General features: G+C 53.2%; 1 protein-coding gene across 5 annotated transcripts in view; it reads right to left on the bottom strand.

Annotated features, from left to right (window-relative positions):
* fermt2 (FERM domain containing kindlin 2) overlaps positions 1–19,667 on the bottom strand; it is a 44,819-nt gene that overhangs the window by 10,098 nt on the left and 15,054 nt on the right. For 3 of the 5 annotated variants that reach the window (XM_064321468.1, XM_064321458.1, XM_064321476.1), the window contains exons 3-8: positions 14,024–14,257; positions 6,922–7,053; positions 4,600–4,632; positions 3,089–3,314; positions 2,773–2,875; positions 2,532–2,639 (exon numbers count right to left, since the gene is read on the bottom strand). In XM_064321468.1, the coding sequence (XP_064177538.1) occupies positions 2,532–2,639; positions 2,773–2,875; positions 3,089–3,314; positions 4,600–4,632; positions 6,922–7,053; positions 14,024–14,257 (836 nt within the window). The remainder of the gene's footprint in view (positions 1–2,531; positions 2,640–2,772; positions 2,876–3,088; positions 3,315–4,599; positions 4,633–6,921; positions 7,054–14,023; positions 14,258–19,667) is intronic. The other 2 variants (XM_064321483.1, XM_064321492.1) reach the window with 1 other exon arrangement.

Here is a 19,667-nt window from a genome sequence, read left to right as displayed (position 1 = left end):
TTAGGAGCGGTCAGGGTATTGAGGGACGAGCGCAGTTGTAGTTGCAGTAATTAATTCCTAATGACAGGACAGATGGACACTAAGGTTTTCCATCAAGGTGTCTGCCACAGGTCAACAAGTGAGTTCAATATCCCATGGCTGCTCAAACATTTGCGTTGGTTCTCTGAAGTAATGAAGGGTCACCAAACGCAAGCATTTGCTATTGAAGCTACAGTACTGTATGTTTGTAGCAATTCACCGTCTAGCTAGCGGTCGCAAAATTGGCCACCTCACTTGAAAAGAATTTCAGTTCGTAAAGCGGTTATTTAAGATGAAAAACATAACAACAAAGGATCACAAAAAACAAGCACAAAGTTTGATCTTGCTTGCCATTAGCTCCAAGGCCTGGCAACTGCACAATTCTACAGGAGAGCAGCTCTAGCTGGATGATGAGCTAGCCGCTCATTAAAAAGCCATAAAATAGCTGCTTAAAGAAAACCAGCAGGGAATTGGGTCTTGTGTACACGCTCAAAGAGAACCAGCAGGGACCTGGTCTTGTGTACATGCTTAACGTGAACCAGTAGGGGAACTGTTCTTGGGTACATGTTTAAAGAGACCCAGCAGGGAGCTGGTCTTGTGTACATGCATAAAGAGACCCAGCAAGGAGCTGGTCTTGTGTACATACTTAAACAGAATCAGCAGGGAACTGGTCTTGTGTACATACTTAAACAGAATCAGCAGGGAAACTTGTCTTGGGTACATGCTTAAAGAGACCCAGCAAGGAGCTGGTCTTGTGTACATGCATAAAGAGACCCAGCAGGGAGCTGGTCTTGTGTACATGCACATAGAGACCCAGCAGGGAGCTTGTCTTGTGCTGTACATCAGCGATGGTGGAGTGAACCTGCCATAAGGCTCTCTGCAGGGGCGCTGACAGACCCCGGCCCACAGCAGCACACGGAGGACGAGAGGGACGGGGAGAGCTTTCATGTTCCATTCCTGCATCACTCACCACTCAGCTACTAACCCCTACCCCCCTACCCCCAGCCCAGAGTCCCTAACCCCAAAACACCAGTCCCAAACCCCTCAGTCCCAAGCCTTTAAACACTAGCCTATAAAACCCTCAGCCCCCAGAATCAAACCCCCTGCCCCTAACCAACAAACACCAGCCCCAAACCCATCAGTCCCAAACCCCCAAACCCTTAGCACATAACCCCCCCCCCCAGCCCCATGAGCCAGCCACTAACCCTCCCAGCACTGCGAGCCAGCCCCCAACTCTCAGCCCCCCAGTGACTGCAGATATAGACAGATAGACGGCCATTACCGTTTCTGCTGAAACGCAGGGATAATTACTATACTTAGCCAAGCTGACATTTCCAGGTGAAAGGTCCCCACACACACACACACAGAGCACAGGATCACTGCCTCGCTGAAACCCAATCTGAATTCCCACCTCGTGGAACGCACCGGCAAGGCCATTTACTAAACCAAGCTACAGCAAAGTATGGACTCCCAAAATTACATAGGCTAAGGACACTGTAGGACAGTGAGAAATTACTGAATTGACAATGTGCAGTAATGGACACCCAGATGAAAACAGGCCCCCTCTACAGGTTTGGCAGGTCAGGGCGGGGCGGGGCGGGGCGTGGAGGGGCAGAGCTGACCTGGGTGGTCCTGCCAGACCCAGTTCCGGGGGCGCCCTATATTTACCCTGGGTGAGGACAGTGTGGCGTCCTCAGGTCGTGTCAGTCAGCTTTACGAGGGTCAGAAATAGCAGAGCCACACAGAGCCAAGGGGGCTCAAATCCCCCCCATGGGCATTACTCACGCCCCCCCCCCCCCACCCTCCCATTCCAACCTCCTCCTCCCTTGTTACTGACGTCATGTTACATTTACTAGAATTCACTTTCCTATTATCCCTCCATTTAAGGTCTATAATAATGTTCTGACCGTGGACTTCATCCGACAGCCCTCTGGTTTTCAGCCTGTAGCTGAAGCGCTACTGCAGTAGCTGCCCTGTACACCACACTCAGCAGCAGGGTCAGGACTGTAAACTCCTGCCCCTGCAGGGGCCCTCAGAGCCCGCTCAGCGCTAAAGCTCCCCTCCGGGCACCAAGCCCATCTAATTCATTAACCGAGCGGCAGGCACACTGCCCACAAGAGACAGAGAGAGAGAAACAGAGAGGGAGAGAGAGAGAGACAGAGAGAGAGAAACAGAGAGAGTGAGAGAGAGACAGAGAGAGAGAAACAGAGAGAGAGAGAGAGAGAGAGAGAGAGAGGGAGAGAGAGAGACAGAGAGAGAGAGAGAGAGCGAGAGAGAGAGACGGAGAGAGAGAGAGAGAGAGAGAGAGAGAGACGGAGAGAGAGAGGGAGAGAGAGAGACAGAGAGAGAGAGAGAGCACTGCAGGCTTTCAGTTCGCCGCCGCGGTAAGCAACACCGCGAGAGGACCGATTGAGAGGGCACACGGTCACATTCCTTCCCCACCCCCAACTGCCGCGCTCTCCCGCCGTGACGAGTCCAGGGGGGGAGTGGGACTCGCGGTTTCCCCCTCTCACCTGCAGGGCGGCGAACATCATCATCTCCTCCTCGGTGCACTCGATCTCCTCCAGCAGGATGGCCCACTTGGCCTGCTCGTAGAGCTGGTTCACCCGGATGGCGTCATACTGTGGGGGGGGGCGAGAACACGTGGTTAGCCCCCTCCCCCTTTCCCTCAACCCCCCCAACCCCCCATATCTGGGAAACAAACAGATCGGATGACCGCTTCCTGGCGACCGTTTCGAAGCTATAAAGGCTCACCTTGGGGTTGAGGTCGAAGAAGCTGTGATATTTGAACCGCAGGAGCAGCACCTCGTTCTCCTTCACGTCCTGCTCCATCAGAGATCTGGAGGAGTCCAGCCACCTTCAGACATGGAGAAGAGGCGGTGTCATTGCTTCAAACTTACCTGTGCTACACACACACACCCATGAGGGCCTGGGTCACACTCAAGTGCAGTTCCCTCAAATTAAGTGCACAGCCATAAGGTCTGTCAACTGTCGGTTAAGAGTGCCTTTCAGCTTACAGTTGAACCCAAAAGACCAAACAGTGGTTCGGTAGAGTTATCAGACCACTCACCCCTGGTTGATCTTGGCCTTATCCAGGAGGCTCTGAGGCTTGTAGAGTTTGACCAGGATGTCAGGGCTGGAGATTGGCTGGCTGACGGCGAGGATGCTGGGATTGCCCTCGGACAGGGGGCTGTCCCCGAACCAGGCCGAGGTGGGGGACAGGGGACTCCCGTCGCGAGAGTCGTAGGTGGGGGTCATGGTTTTGCTGTAGAGCCCGGGGCTGGAGTAGATGCTCCCTGCAAGGAACGCAGGTTTAAGCAGGGTGCTGACGGCCACGTGTCACAAAGCCAACGAAATCCGCGCAGCTACAGAAAGTGAATGCTTCCACAGCAGACCCGCAGCACATTCAGCACTCCTGGGTGATTTACGCACGCAAACAAAAAAACAGAACGCTAAAATCTGCCAGTGCTGTCTATGCCAACATGCAGCTGCACAGGACAATCACCATCCACCATTCCAGGAACGCTGACAGGCAACTACAGCACAGCGAGTGGACACACACACGCACAAGGACATGCACGTACAAACGCATCCTCACTCATACGCACTCACATACTCCCACTCACACACACTCACACACACATATACTCACTCACACACACACACACATATACTCACTCACACACTCACACACACACACACACACACACACACACGTGAGGTAGCACAGTTCCCAGAGGCTGGCTCCTCTGATTGTGGGCATTTCATTACCAGCGTATGGAAAAATGCGTGGAGCAGTAAAGCTCTTTCCTTGAGAACAGAACCGAATCCCATAGTTCACATGGAGGAATAGCAAAAATAGTCGGTCAGATTTGTGTCTTCCTTTGAACGTACAGGACCATAAGTGCAAACTCAACCGAAGTTACAACGAAGGCGGTTCGATCAGGAACAAGGTGCTTTGCGATGGATGAAGTAGCCTACATCTCCCTCCTCGATATCTGACCCCCACCAAGCACAAAAGCTTATCACCACTGCACAACACAAGCAAGCAAAAAAAAATCAGTATTTATATACTAATAATAATATTTGGGGTGTCAAAGCCGTGCTTCTGGAGGGACAGGAAGTGGTCCGAGGCAGAGGTCATGAGAACATGAGACAGGCCAGGGGAGGCCTTCCCTGCGGGTTTTCGGGAGGGCTCGTGAGGCTTCTCATAAACACAGAGGAGGGTCGTCTCCAGGCTTCGGCTCGGACACGTTCCCGAGGAGTCCCAAACAGCCAGAGCGCGCCGATGAGGCCGCAGCCTGCGCGGGTCCACCGCCCGGCCAGGCCAGCGCCCCTCAGCAGCCCGGCTCCCAACCGTGAGCAGCTCTCAGTAATGACACACAGCACACAAAGCAGTGCTTCCACACGGGGAGTGAGCTCCATCTCCTAATGGCCAAAGCCTGTCATGTGACCGGCTCAACTATTTCCCTATTGGACAAAGTCTGTCAGGTGACCACTCCAGCAGGTGTGGGTGGGTGGGGGTGGGGGGGGGAGTGGGGTGGGAAAGCAGTGCAGAAAGAGAAAAACAGGACTCCTTACCTTTGACAGGTCCGATGTATATAACCTCAGAGGCTAGAGCAGTGAAGAAAAGCAGAGGAAGAGGAAAAAAAGAGGACAGATTAAAGAAATGGATAGTGGGGAGACGAAGGGACGGACAGGAAAAGGAACACCCGGGCTGCAACCACAGCGTCAGTCTGTGACGGACCCAGAACCGCTAGCTCAGCTTAGCTTAGCTCACACAAGAGGGTGAACCAAGAGGCCCAGCATAGCGGTACCAGAACTGAAGGACCCAACGCACACGTCAGGCACCTCCCTCCACCTCTCCGTTCAGGGGATGCATCCGAAACCACCAGACAGACAGGCTGCGGTGGAGGTGCGAGCCGGACCGGGCCCAGCCCAGCTCCGCTTACGTGCCGAAAGGAGAGGCGGGATCTGCCCGGGCGCAGCTGGAAGTGCCACTCACCCAGCGGAACAGGCCCCGATTTCACACAGGCCAGCTTCCCACACACCGAGCACTCGAGCTGGCTCATTACCAGCCGCTAGCCCGGTAGCACAGTAGCACACGCGCCGCTAGGGATGTGTGGACTTCCTGCACTCCTCATATCAACTTCCATCAGCTGCTGTTAGCAACATGCTAAATATGAACCCACTGAAAACAAATTAGCATACCGAGTTAACCCTCCCATGCGTGCAATGCTAAGCGCAGAGACGCTCCTATTCGAGTCAAGCCAGCGCACCGATTTTCAATGGTATGGAAGTTGATTTTTACCATGTGTGGCATGATTCAGCTAATCCTGTTCGGCCTGCATTGTTCCGACTGCCTCCGAATGGCTCAAATCAGCGTTAGAAAATAATCTGGCAGGAGAGCTGAGAGCCATTTGTATGCAGTAAATCGTATGCGCTTACAGAGCACAGCAATGGTGGGAAACGGCCAATCGAAAGGCTTAGAAAATAAGACCATTATCCACACACAATTACGCACACCAGCGCAATGTGACCAGTGCAACATGGGTAATGGGTAATCCCCATATTTCTCACCAGCGGAGTAGTTTCTCTGGTGAGAAAAACATACAATGGCTTTTTGACAGCAGCACATTGCTGGCTTGTTTGATGTTGTTTGATGTGAAAGGGGAGGGGCTCAGGAATGAGCAGGCAAGCCCTACGCATCCAATCAGAGTGAACTGTGGGCAGGGCGGCAGGGCAATGGGTTTGCACACAACTCAAGGCCACAGGGGTGCTACTGGAGGGGGGGAGGGGGCAGGGTTTACCAGCCCTGAGCTGTGGACACACACTGAGCAGAGCCCCATAGCTCCGCCCCCCCCAGGCCTGATCCTTATCCCACATGTCTGCATGTGGGCTGGGGGCCAGGGGCCAGGGGCCGGGGGCCAGCGTCCTCCCCCCCTCTCCCCTCCCCCCGCCCACACCAGCGCACAGAGCTCCTGAACTCTGAACTGCTGTCCGCCCCTGCAAACACCTCCACGGCAGGAGGGGCCAGCTCCGAGCCCACAGGAAGCAGAAGACAGGAAGTCGCCAGGTACGGCACTGAAAGATGTGCCTTCACAAGAAAAACAGGCCGCTAACAATAAAAGAGCCTTCCTCCACCGTGCTGAGTGTGGGGACCGTGCAGATTACGCTGCTGTATTTATGATTTTATCAGGCAGACCAGCCCTGGACCAGAATGCCGGGTCCAAAAGCACTTTAACTGCCTTCCCCTAAAGAGTACATAACTTGCTGCAGCTTGTGAGCATTTAAACTGCCTCTCCTAGTTCTCATGATCTCCTGAGAAGGATGAAAAACTTCAGGAATTAAAAACGCTTAATTTTTATGTTGGTGCAGGCCCCCCCCCCAGGCCCCCACCCCTACTCCTACTGCATACTGACAGTCCCCTGCTCTGCTCTGGGCTGAAATGGCTCTCCAGGCCGGGGCCCGGGGCCCGTCACCCTCCGGGGGCCACACGCGGGGCCACAGAGTGAGCGTATCTGCTGGACGAACAGTCTGGGCCGGACGGGAGTGGCAGGGGTGGGGACAAAGGACCCCATTCATGACAAATTAACTCTGATGGCGGCAAGATGTGGAGCTCCGGTAACGCCCCCCCCACCCCCACCCCCCCGCAACAATCCGTGTACTTCATTACGGGCGGGGCAGGGCAGGGCCCAGCGCCCCCGATTGGGCTTTAAAACGGCGGGGACCCTCAGCAGGACGCCAGCTATGCGCGGAATCCCAGCCATCCCCTCTCCGCAGCCGGGGAACACGCAACATGTCAACGGGCTGCACTTCAGCCCGAAAAACGCCGCCACGGCCTCGTCCCCGCCCCGGCGCCCGGCTAGCTCTGAGGAAGAGGGGGGGGGGGCGCGGGTGTACCTGATCCAGGGGTGAGCAGAGGCCCCTCCATTTCCAGGGCCTCCTCTTCCTCCGCGTCCTCCAGCTTCTTCTTCTTCTTTTTGGGGTCCCGTGGTTTGCGGAGTAGGGACAGTTCCTCGGGGTGACGGATATCTGGAAGGAAAAGGGGGCGGGGGTCACAGGGTCAGATAACCAGCCCAGAGAAGCCTCTTCACTGTAGGAAACCAGGCTGCTTCGGGCTCATTGTCCTTATTTACAGACAACAGCTCTGTTTACGTGAAGGCTGCCCCGGGGTGTGACAGTTCAGTTTCAGGGCTGGGTGTGGGCCAGTTCTGGGACTGCAGCCGATTGGCTGAGCCAAACGAGACCCCGTACAGCTGCACATGCTGGATGGAAAATCTCAATTCCCAGCTCTCAGGACCTTTACAACCCCACCTCCAGAGTACACAGGCGTGCAAGCACACACACACACACACTGGTGTGCACACACACAGGCGCACGCACACAAACACACACACACACTAGCGTGAAGCCAATGAGCAGCTAAGTACTTGGAACATGTACGACAGCACAACAGAGTGACCTCTGTCACTGTCACCCATTTACAGAGCAACAGGGAGACTGGGACAGAGGAAACCACATAAAATGGAGGACAGAGGGAACGCACACATATTTCTGCTGAATAACCCTACAGTCACACAGTACTAGTGTTTATAACACTGAATGTATGACAGGTATGTTAATTACCATGGTAGTAGTGTTTATAAGTGACTATTTGATTTGTATGTGTAATACCTCAAATACAGTACAAATGTTTATAACTGCCAGCTAAATAATTATGCTTTGCATTAAAAGAAGCAAAAGAAACATTTGTTCAAAAGACTGATGCCAGTAAATGCTTCACGGCATAACTAGGCTTTCTCTGTATTTCAGCTTATACAGTCCTTTATAAGGAAGAAATCAAACCAGCCTGAAGTGAACCCAAAATATGTGTCAAATGCCAGCTCAAGGCATCACATGGTGAACAACAAAGACCAACCCCAGGCTGCAATTTAACTCAATGGCATTCAGAACTACGGCAGCGATTTTGGGACAATCTCGAGGAAGTTTGTGCCATGTGTCCAAGTAGATGATTTGCCCTCTATTCTCATTGTACAGATGGAGGAGAAAGGGCAGTTAATTTAGTATATTAGCATTATTTTTTTTTTTTCTTACCACACGGTTTCAATCCAGCTCCTCAGTTAAAACCCCTCCTGCATGACGACTTACACAAGCCTATTCTTCCATGACAGGGCAAGGGAATGTGTGTGTGTCATAGGGATGAGAGAGGGGGGAGAGGAAGAAAGAGAGGGGGAGAGAGAGAGAGAGAGGGGGAAAGAGGGAGTGAGGCAGGGGAGAGAGGAGAGAAGAGAGAGAGAGATTAAAGGAAAGACAGAGAGAGAGAGAGGGAGAGAGAGGAGAGAGAGAGAGTATCCTTGGCTTGGCGAAGGCTCCTTGTTTAGTTTGTGTTACTAAAGCAAAAGCATTCCAGGGGTTTTAAGGACTACCAGATGGCAGCTCTCTCTCTCTCTCTCTCTCTCTCTACCCCTCCCTGCTCTGCACTGCAGCACAGGCTGTCCTTATACAGCCATGTGAGCGCAGCCCAGCGCAGGCTAACGCAGGCCAGCGCAGCCCCTCGCCTGCGCAGGGGAGGGTCTCCCCGAGGCCCACAGGGGCGAGTCTTGGCGTGGGCGGGGTGACGTGCCACCTCCGGACGGGGGCGACTCTGGCATTCCGCCTGCCCCCCAGGACACCCCGCTCTTCACCCCTCCTAAAACCACCGCAGTCTGAGCAAAACCGAAATCGCGGCCATGTAGGGCGCTTTCAGGCCCCGCGCCGAGGCCTTCCCCGTGCCAGTACCAGGACGGTGCGCGTAGGCGCGCTATCGCAATGCCCGGATTAGCCAGCACCAGCGCGGCCCGAGCGCGTAATGGGCCTTTATTTAAACAGGACGTCATCGTTTACCACATTCACCGCGTCTTTCTGGCCAGTTCCAGCGCCGGCCCGCTAGCATTAGCCTTCAAGATCAGGCGTTTAAATTCAGAAGCACTTCGTACTAAGACCAAAAGCTCCAATTTGACAGCAGACTGGGGTTTAGCCTCCGTTTCAATTCACTGTTCGGACGCGCGTACAGAATTCTCGAGCGCTTGCTCCTTTATCTCTGCATTTCATTCCTCTGACTGCGCGCTTTTAAAATAGCATTATACATCCCCAAAAAAGACAAACACCAGTTATTTTCCAAATATTTTTGTTAAAATGACTACACCTGAAGGCCCACAGTGGACCGGGCAGGGCCATTGGGCAGTGAGGGAACACACACATACCTCCATCTGAGGGGTGTGTGTGTGGACCAGGCAGGCCATTGGGCAGTGAGGGAACACACACACACCTCCATCTGAGGGGTGTGTGTGTGGACCCGGCAGGCCTGTGGGCAGTGAAGGAGCACACACACACTCCACCGTCTGAGGGCCCACAGTGGATCGGGCAGGCCCGTGGGCAATGAGGGAACACACACACACACCCCTCCGTCTGAGGGGCGAGCACTCTCCCCTTTACAGCCTCCCCTGGCACCGCTTTAGGAGAACCAAAAAATGGACAAACACATTCCTATCATCACTCAGATGAAAGAGAGAAGCCTGGGCCAGGAAACTGACAGGTAAGGGGGCCCTGATGCAGGGAGGGGCGGGAGGGAGGGAGGGAGGGGCGGGTGCTGTAGCTGCCGTATCAGGGCGGATGAAAAGTTGAGCAACTCCACGAGGTCAGGAATCGTTACCGTATCGCGCAGAGAAACGTCTTTCACCAGCGGCCTCTGGATCCAGGCCAGGCTCTGTTCCACGTCCGCCGGTCGGAACAATCGGGCCTAAGACATGGCGTCCCGTCTCACGTCCCCTGAATCATAGGATCCAGCCGATAAAAAGGCTTCTTCTTCTGAGAAGATCTCACGCCCACGTTTTGCTCAGCGGAACGGCCTGTGTTCTGTTCACGTTCGACTTTAAACACCAGACCGAGCCTCGGCTTTTTGGTGGGACGGGAACACTATTACGCGCTAGACAGCTATACAAGGAAAAGCATTACTATGTGAATGAGAACCTGTTGACGTAGTTCAACATACAGAATATCAGGGCTATTGAAACGACTACAGAATCCTACGACGTATTTGTTCAGTCTAAACGTAAAGGGAAACAATTTAACAGGATCTTTTTCCAATAAAAGAATATTTATAGCATCAATGCACAGCTAATGTACCAGTGTAGCCACAGTGCACTGCAGTAAGTTCCTCACTGCCTGTGAGGTGCATTGTTCTCACACTGCAGTCAATGTCACACTGGTCTCAGTTATCCTCATCTCCAAATGTCTGTTTCACTAGCCCAAAAACACACAGTCCCACTGCACTCCACTGTCTGAGACACACTGACCCAGTGAGCAAAACCGCAGGACCCAAATCACAGTGTCCCATGTTCAAGGAGCCAGACCCTGGATCACTGCGTGTTCCTCTACTTCCCAAACACAACAGTCCACGTTCCTCTACTCAGGGCTGCAAAGGAAATGGAAACATTCCATGGGAAGTTAAGCTTGGGAATTTTTAAAAACGATGCCCATTTTCAGTATAAAATGCTAGCTTACAATAGTGAATAGTTTTGGGGGGGAAATACACATAAAAAGGTCATTCTAGATATCGTGGCATGTTCTAGTTAAAATATCCTCATTTAATGGAAATTCAGCTGAATTATAACCCTGCACTTTGCACTCTTCCATCGCACGTGCAGTTAATCGTCAGCATTTACTGGGAATTCAAAGGAAATGCAACTTGCTGCATACACAGTGCATTCTCAGAGGGAACACATTTTTCAACATTTTGCTGGTTTTTTGTTGTTCACCGACCTACGCTTCCTAAATTCAACAGTCCATGCACTTCTAGTTCCTAAATCCAACAGTGCATGTTCGTCTGCTTCCTAAATCCAACAGTGCATGTTCGTCTGCTTCCTAAATCCAACAGCATTTCCCATTGAAAGTGTGATAAAAACCACACTCGGGCACAAATGACACCTCACCTTGCTCAGGTGAGACCGATCGGTGACGCCACGGCTGGACTGAAGAATCAGCGCAGCTGGCATTAGCCTTATCAGCCGGCTTCGCTAATCAGGTTAAACCGAACTTGCGTCCGAGCGGCCGCCAACAGCCCTTCCTTTGTGGCACCTCGTGGCTCCGAGGGTGCGAGTCACGCTCACGTCGTTTGGGGTGACCCAGATTCCCTTTCTCCCCCAGCGGTACACTCGCACGGCCCCCGGGTTCGAGACGAGCCGCGCGCGGGACTTGAGTTAAATGGTAAAACGGTGAATGGACTGCATTTATATAGCGCTTTTATCCAAAGCGCTTTACAACTGATGCCTCTCATTCGCCAGAGCAGTTAGGGGTTAGAGGTTAGGTGTCTTGCTCAAGGACACTTCGACACGCCCAGGGCGGGGTTTGAACCGGCAACCCTCCGACTGCCAGACAATCGCTCTTACCTCCTGAGCTATGTCGCCCCAGTTGCGTCAGAGGGGACAGAGCACTCCCGACAGGCAGGTCCGTTAGCCGGGCGCTATTAGCATCAACCCGGCATGAGCTCTCGGACCTACTGTTCATAACAGCAATGATTGCCTCAAATGAAAAATCTCATTCCACACAGTATTTGGTCTCTACAGCAGAGTGTCTGCTCAAGATTATCAACACACTCTTCTTCAAAGGCAGGAACCTAGTTTCAGCAGTGAATTCTGACAGTACTGTGCAAGAAAAATAAAAACATAAAACTACTGAACAAACAAATAGACAAATCTGTATAAACTTTCTAAAAAAAAAAAAATTAAAAAAGGGACTGCTGTATACTTTATTCATTTCTTTATAACCACTTTTGAGGCTGTAATAAACCAGATTGCGTACCCAGCCAAATTTCTAAGGTGGGAAAAACGCAGGTGTGGATCTCCCGAACCTTTTGCCAAGTCTGGCCATTTGTACTGTCACTTGCAAGTGGCAGACAGGCCATTTGCTGCAAGCTGCTCCCAGCCTTGCTGACCTGTGGAAATGAAAAAGGGTCTAAAACAGGCCAAGGTCTGAAATAACTCTGACCCTTTCCGTCCCTAGTAAGCTATTTTCCCTCAACACAGAAAGTTCTCTCTCTCTGTCATAGCGTAAAAACACACCCCTCTATACGCTGGTACTATGGTACAGTCCTAGTGTTTGGATGTGTTCTCAGAGAGCAGTTACACTTGTGGACCATGATCAAGATTTTTATTTTTTTTGTTGTTGAAGAAAAGACCTTTGTTTAAAGTTCAAGGGGACAATTTGTTCTCCTTAATTCCTCAATATGTCCATACTTGCTTAAATTTAGAAACAAATAGAAGTTCTTTTTTATAGTAGAACTATTGGAGGGGTGAGACAGCCAACACCTCACAGTGGAAATTTCTGGAACTCATCCACACCAAGAAGCAGCTACCGCAAGACCAAATGATCCCCAAAAAGGAGGTGAAAAACTCCCCTCTTATTCTCTAGAGTGAATCAATCTTTTCAGGGGGAGAGAGAAAAATAAATCCGAATTTCAGACTTGAATGTTTGTCCTTCCTACAGCTGCTGGGAGAATTCAGAGCTCTGTCTGTCTGTCTGGCTCTCCTGCCAGTTGGACGGGACAAAGACTTCCTGTCCCTATTAGATTTCCCAACGCCGTGCTCCCGGCGAGGGCGGTGGGGGAGTCGCAGGAAGCAGTCAAACCGAAAGTCACAGAAATACTAAATATCAGAGCACTCAGAGCGTCGCGTTGTGTCGGCCAAAAACGAAAGAACTCGCGATGTCCGCCGCGGCGGCTTTCGGACTCAGAACGGGTCATTCCCCTCGCCGCGAGGAAAGAGGAGGAAGTTCTGGCGAGGTAAACCGCACGCCGGACGGATAAACGAGGACCGCAAAGACACGGCGTGGCCCTCGCCAGCCACCGTAGCTCACGAGATGACGCTCCGGCACAGGCGCGGTCAGCCAAGATCAATTCTGCGCCGACGTCCCCCGAAACTAAAACAGATCATCACAGGCTCGTCGAACACTGACGGGGACGGGACGTCCGTTCTGCGGTCTCCGGTTCATCCGCGGCGTGACGGCAAACACCCCGTTTCGGTCGAAGCTCTCCACTGACATTCCGTCCCAGACCTTTTGTGCTATTATCTCAAGAAACAGGAGTGAAATTCAAAGGTGTTTTTTTTTCCCTCCTCTTTCTTAAAAATGAAAAATTCCAGTTTCCATAATAACAGCGAGGCCGAGCGAGCGGAAGGCCAAAGACAACAAAGAAAGGCCGTAACTCTCCAGACTTCTTTTTGAACTTCAGCCAGCGATTAAAAACCAACAGGTGTCCTGAACGGCCCATAATGGATGTTCTACACAAAGCCCGCCCACCTGCGGGCGTCAGACTGGGCGCTCCCACGTGACCTTTCACCCCACCGTTCTCTCAGAGCGAACACTGATCACTGGCTGCTATTGATGGGGGACACTGAGCCTTCAACAGCCTCTCAGCGGAATGTCTGCTAAATATAGACGAGTTCTGAAAGGCCCTTCACACTGTCCGACTGGCAGAGCTCACAGAACCGGATACAAGCCCGCTTTCATTGCGAGGCCCAGAGCGTATCGTCCGAGGCCAAAGCGCTCAATCAGAGTAGGACAGAGAGGACAAAGGATGACGTGCATTGCAGACAGGCTGATGCGCGTTTGATAAAATAAACAAAAGGCTGGTGCGAAACAAGACACTGGCAACATATCGGTTAAGATAATGACTGAATCACGCTTCCTGCACACGCTGTCCAATTAAACACAGAGAGGAGCCAACAGAGGGAGGGGCCATCACAGAAAGGGGCCAACACAAGGAGGCCCAAACATAACAAGGGGCCAACACAGGGATGCCCCAACACAGAAAGGGGCCAACAGAGAGAGGAGTTAACAGTCTAACGAAGGCACTGAACAGCACTGACAACAACGAAGGAGAAAAACAGAGAGAGAGAGAGAGAGAGAGAAAGCAGAAAGCACAGAGAAGATAAAAGGTGTTTTGGCAGGACGGGCGCTGGTGGCTTACTGAAGGTCTTGCAGATGTCGGACACGGCCTTGAAGACGCGGTCGGAGAAGTTGACCTTGACCTTCATGTGCTTCATGTTGGGCAGCTGCAGGCGCAGCAGCTTGTGTTGGGGGGTGAAGAGGAGCCGGGCGTCCGCCTGGATGCCGTACTTGTCCAGCGTCCAGTGCGTCTTCAGCAGCCAGGTCTTCTTCTTCTCCCACCACAGGGCGTGGTCCGACCAGTCCTTCTTCACATCTGCGCCCAGACAGAGGGAGAGAGGGGGAGGAGAGCGTGAGACCCCAGCAATGCACACAGGGAGGGGGAAACGTCAGCGATAAAGCTTACACACACACCTAGTTACCTTTCACACCAGATTTAAAAAAAACAACTTTACATTGGTTCCAGTTTCAACAATTCATGTTCATACCAAAACAATTATCTAATCATGCAGCATTTCAAATTGATTTAGCTAACTAAACTATGCCATAATGTGACGATGAAATTTGTTTGGCACCCTTGCTGCATGATTAGAAATACAGTTAAGCTAGATCACCTAGAAGAGAAACAAGGAGTGTGTGTGTGGGTCTGTCTGTACAGTTTGTGTGTGTGTGTGTGTGTGTGTGTGTGTGTGTGCGCGCACGCGCGCATCCGTTTGTGTGCGTGCCTGTGTGTAACTAAAGAATGTCCAGTGATCCATTTACATACTATGAGCCAGAAGCCTGTGGTGTGGCAGAACAGCAAAGGACAATGCATGATGGGTGATAGCCATCTGCGCACAGGGACTCAACGTGACAGAGTGACACAGCAGCAACAAATGTGTCTGGGCAGGGGGTGGCATTTCTGGGACAGGGCTGCAGATGAGGGCTCGCTCAAGTATTTCGGGGGGGGGGGGGGGGGACGCCAAACAGCAATGTGTGAAAAGGCCGCTCGCTGGGCGACACCAGAGGGCTATCGGGTTAAACGTTCCCCCCTTTTGTTCCCAAATCAAACTGGCACCCCGCTGAGCAGGGAAATGCCACCTAAATCAGACCCTTTCACTGCTGCTGCGGGCTCACAGGGCCCACAGAGCCCACAGGCCCTACCTGAGAGGCACAGGGCCCGGGCGCTAACAGGGCCCACAGGCCCTACCTGAGAGGCACAGGGCCCGGGCACTAACAGGGCTCACAGGCCCTACCTGAGAGGCACAGGGCCCGGGCACTAACAGGGCCCACAGGCCCTACCTGAGGGAGGCACAGGGCCCGGGCACTAACAGGGCCCACAGGCCCTACCTGAGAGGCACAGGGCCCGGGCACTAACAGAGCCCACAGGCCCTACCTGAGAGGCACAGGGCCCGGGCACTAACAGGGCCCACAGGCCCTACCTGAGAGGCACAGGGCCCGGGCACTAACAGAGCCCACAGGCCCTACCTGAGAGGCACAGGGCCCGGGCACTAACAGAGCCCACAGGCCCTACCTGAGGAGGCACAGGGCCCGGGCACTAACAGGGCCCACAGGCCCTACCTGAGAGGCACAGGGCCCGGGCACTAACAGGGCCCACAGGCCCTACCTGAGAGGCACAGGGCCCGGGCACTAACAGAGCCCACAGGCCCTACCTGAGAGGCACAGGGCCCGGGCACTAACAGAGCCCACAGGCCCTACCTGAGGGAGGCACAGGGCCCGGGCACTAACAGGGCCCACAGGCCCTACCTGAGGGAGGCACAGGGCCCGGGCACTAACAGGGCCCACAGGCCCTACCTGAGAGGCACAGGGCCCGGGCACTAACAGAGCCCACAGGCCCTACCTGAGGGAGGCACAGGGCCCGGCACTAACAGGGCCCACAGGCCCTACCTGAGGGAGGCACAGGGCCCGGGCACTTAGAGGGGCAGCAGGCCGAACCTGAGGGAGGCACAGGGCCCGGGCACTAACAGGGCCCACAGGCCCTACCTGAGAGGCACAGGGCCCGGGCACTAACAGGGGCAGCAGGCCGAACCTGAGGGAGGCACAGGGCCCGGGCGCCTGCAGGGGCAGCAGGCCCTCTGAACAGAATCACCCGATCACCCGAGAGTCTGAACCGCCAGCAACAACCAGGGGTACTCAAAGCAGCTGGGGTACAGATCACTCGCTGTTTATTTTGCTCTGAAGTGAGTGGGAGGGCGGGGGGGGGGTGGGGGGATGGGGGGGTGTATTTAATGAAGGGCAAAGGCACTTTTCAAAAAGATACTTTTGAAGGAAACCATCCGCTGACCCGATGAACCCCATCTTCAGGATGGGGCGGGGTTGGCTTTCATCTCACTGTGGGGGGGGGGGGATCAGCGGTTGGGTGGTCTGTTTGGTTTGGCCTGCGGTTCATTGTCTCCAGAATGCGGTCCTCCATCCGGGGCTTTATTATATTTAATGCTCAGCACTGACTGCTTGAAGAGGACATCAATGAAGTTCACTGAATTTGCCGTAGTACCCAAAATTAGATTCAAAGACTCAGGAATCAAGAGTAAGCAGCTGCATTTTTTTTTTCCTGTATCAAACCCAACTGCAGAAATCCAGAATTGTACAAAAAAGGCCAAGAGGAGAGATTAGCAGAATGTGCGTGTGTGTGCGTGTGTGTGCGTGTGGGGGGGGGGGTAGTGATGTCACGGCGCAGGCATGCGCCCCCGCGCGGGATTCGGCGCTTCCCTCGCCGGTGTCCCGTTTCCTCCCCGCTCCCCCCCGCTCGTCCTCGAGCCAGAGCGCTCGCTCTGAGGCGCAGTGACTCAAACGCACTGACGCACAGTTTCTGCCTGGCGCTGAGGTTTACCTCCTCGTTCCCGGACTGCTTACCCCCGCCGGTTTACCAAAAAAAAACCCCCAAAAAAACCCTTCTTTCCTATCGAAGCTGCTACGTAACAGGGCAAACTGCCATCTTTCTTTAGTCATTATTATGGCCCCAACCTGCAGTACACATCTGGAGCTTCGCTGGGCGAGAATTGGGAGGGCATTCGGGTTGCCTGGGAGAATCGGGGGAAGGAGGGAGGTGCCGTGTCACTGCTGTTCATGAGCCTGTGTTTGTGCGCTGGTGTTTGTGAGTGTCCTAGCGACTGACCCGCTCCGTCCGCCACGCTTCAACGCGCCGCGTTACACAACGCAGCTCCGCTGGCGGCCGGCCGGTCTGCCGTGGGGAGATCGGCACCGCGGTCGCTCGGGGCGACCCCACGCCCGTCCGCGCACCCCGGATCGCCGATACAGAGCGCCGGAGCTCGCCCGCTCTTCAATCGGTCAGGCGCCATGGCGACCTCCGCGCCAGGTGTGCACACAAACACTCACGCCGCCGCGGCTGGCACCTCCCCCCACTGTTGACACAGCCCCAACGCCTGGAAAAGCAGCGGGGACGCCAGCGCTGTTCAGCACAGCCTACCTCACCGCGCGGAAAATGACATTTGTTTATCTGACGGGGGACGGCGCGCAGGGGGCTGGCTTGTGGCGGCGCTAGCCAGCGAGCTACATTCCATCCGTCTGCTCTCCCTGGTTTCGCGAAGCATTGCGGGTTGAAGTTTAAACCCAGGGGTTGCACAAGCAGTCAGAGGGGAGGGGAGGGGAGGAGGGGGTGAGATGGTGGCAGTCCCTGCTCTCTCCATTCCGGGAGGAGAAAAGCAGTCATTCTGCGGACTAAACCCCCATCATGGGGGGAGGGGGGAGGGGGTTGTTTGTCAAGCCATTTGGTGGGTATTTTTCCACACCTGATGGGAAGTGACCTGGGCTTTCTTCCCCCCCCGCCCCCCCGGAGAGGGGTCTCAACACGCCTGTCCTTTAGACTTTGAACGAGCACATAAAGCAGAGGGATTTGCATTAGCTGACCGCACACACACCACGCGGATATGGATTCCTCAGATGCGTCAAGCGCAGCTTAGAAGAGAATTCAAGTTTCCGAGAGGTAGTTTAAGGCTGCACAGAGAGGGCGGTGAGGGGGGGGGGGGGGTACGGGGGAGGGGGAACAGGAGAACGGAAATATAATCTGTGCACTTTTACAGCTGGCCTCACAGTTTAAGCCAGGGCTACACTGTCAGTTCTGCAGCCTCAGAGTGGCCAAGAGAGATTCGGTCTTTGTCGACAGTCCAAAAGCACCGGAGGGAGACGTGACCTGGCTCTGCTCGGTAACCGCTCGGTAACCACGCTCACGGGCCCGTTTATGGCGTTTCATCACCTTATTCCACATGAGCACACTGGCCAGACACGCCCACAGTGCCCCAGCCTCCGCGATAAAAACCCAATCGGCTGCCGCTACCGAGCCCCATTGTGACATCACACTGACGGGGCGGAGCTGGCTGCTCTAGTGGCCATCCATAAAACTGCTCTGATAAAGGTCAGTAATTCAATCTCCGGTGGGCCAATCGCTGGCTTGCAGCTAAAAATACCGCCTGTTAGGGGTGATGTAATGCAGAATCTAAATGAGGCCGGCTAAGTAATTGAGTGCATTAAATGCGGAACTGAAGTCCTTGGAAGGGCCGCAGGAGGGAAGGGGGTGAAAAAAAGAAAGGAACACTGCTCAGTGTCTCTCCACCAGCACACACACACACAGGGGGGGTCAGGGGGGTTGCTTTTCGTCATTCATATCAGTGAGTCATCCAGATCCATAAACCAATGTTAAAAACCAGCCTTTCATTTCATTCTTCTGTCAGCATTTCAGCGAGACCACCTGCGTGTAATATTACAGACGACTTTAAAATCCATGTGTGCACAGGTACAACGTCCACCCGCCCCGGTGATTTTCAAGATTGCACACCGGGGCTTTCCAGTTTCGGAATTGAGCAATGGGACATTGCAAGAGCACCTCCATATTCTGTATATAACGCAGTTACAATCTCTCTTTTCTGTCAGAAGGATTTCATGCAAGGACTGGATGTGGCTGCCTCTACCAATCGGGTCTAGAAGCACTCAGTCAGAAGGCCAAAATGGCAAAACTACCATCTTCTATGACCAATTACTCTGTGTTATGTACTACATTAAAAGCAACAAGAAATTAACTGTGCAAACATAGCACACTAATTACTCGGCAATTATATCCATATTTGTTATAATTATGAATAATCACGTAGTAGGTTATTCTTTATTGCGGTCTCGGGTCCTAAAGACTTAACACTGAGCTCATGCTCTCTGTGTGTTTAAGTTTCAATGTCTCTGTTGAAACTACTGCTGCATTTGGGGTGTACACAGTGACACTGGGTTGTGGAAAGATCTGAATGGCACTGTGAGACTGGTTTCAAAAACACACACACATGCGCACCCACGCACGCACGCACACACACACTCACGCACAGACGCACGCGTGACTGCCAACTCACATTGTGTACAAACAACAAAAATCCAGCCTTTGCTAAATGTCATTACACACAGTAACACAGCATGTCCAGTTAGACTGGATTGGCACCTTCAGCTTTAATCATTACCAAACTCTGATATGAATCTGTAGTACAACTGATTGATCTCCCACACCACAGCTTGATTGATTCACAATACGCTCACACCAGCTTGTTTCCACATGGTGGGAAGCAAATAGAGATTTCCCTGCTGGTCTTAAATGACTGCAGAAACACTCCACGTTGGAGGAAGTGTCTGTTGAACATGACATCACCATTAATATAAGTCTTGTTTAAAGGACCTGGGTCTTCTGTACAATAAGCTCAGCAAATTCAATGAGAAAACCAGACCAATCTAAA

The sequence above is a fragment of the Anguilla rostrata genome, chromosome 1 (genome assembly GCF_018555375.3).
Source record: "Anguilla rostrata isolate EN2019 chromosome 1, ASM1855537v3, whole genome shotgun sequence".
Taxonomy (NCBI): Eukaryota; Metazoa; Chordata; class Actinopteri; order Anguilliformes; family Anguillidae; genus Anguilla; species Anguilla rostrata.
This window is presented reverse-complemented; position numbering and strand designations above follow the sequence as displayed.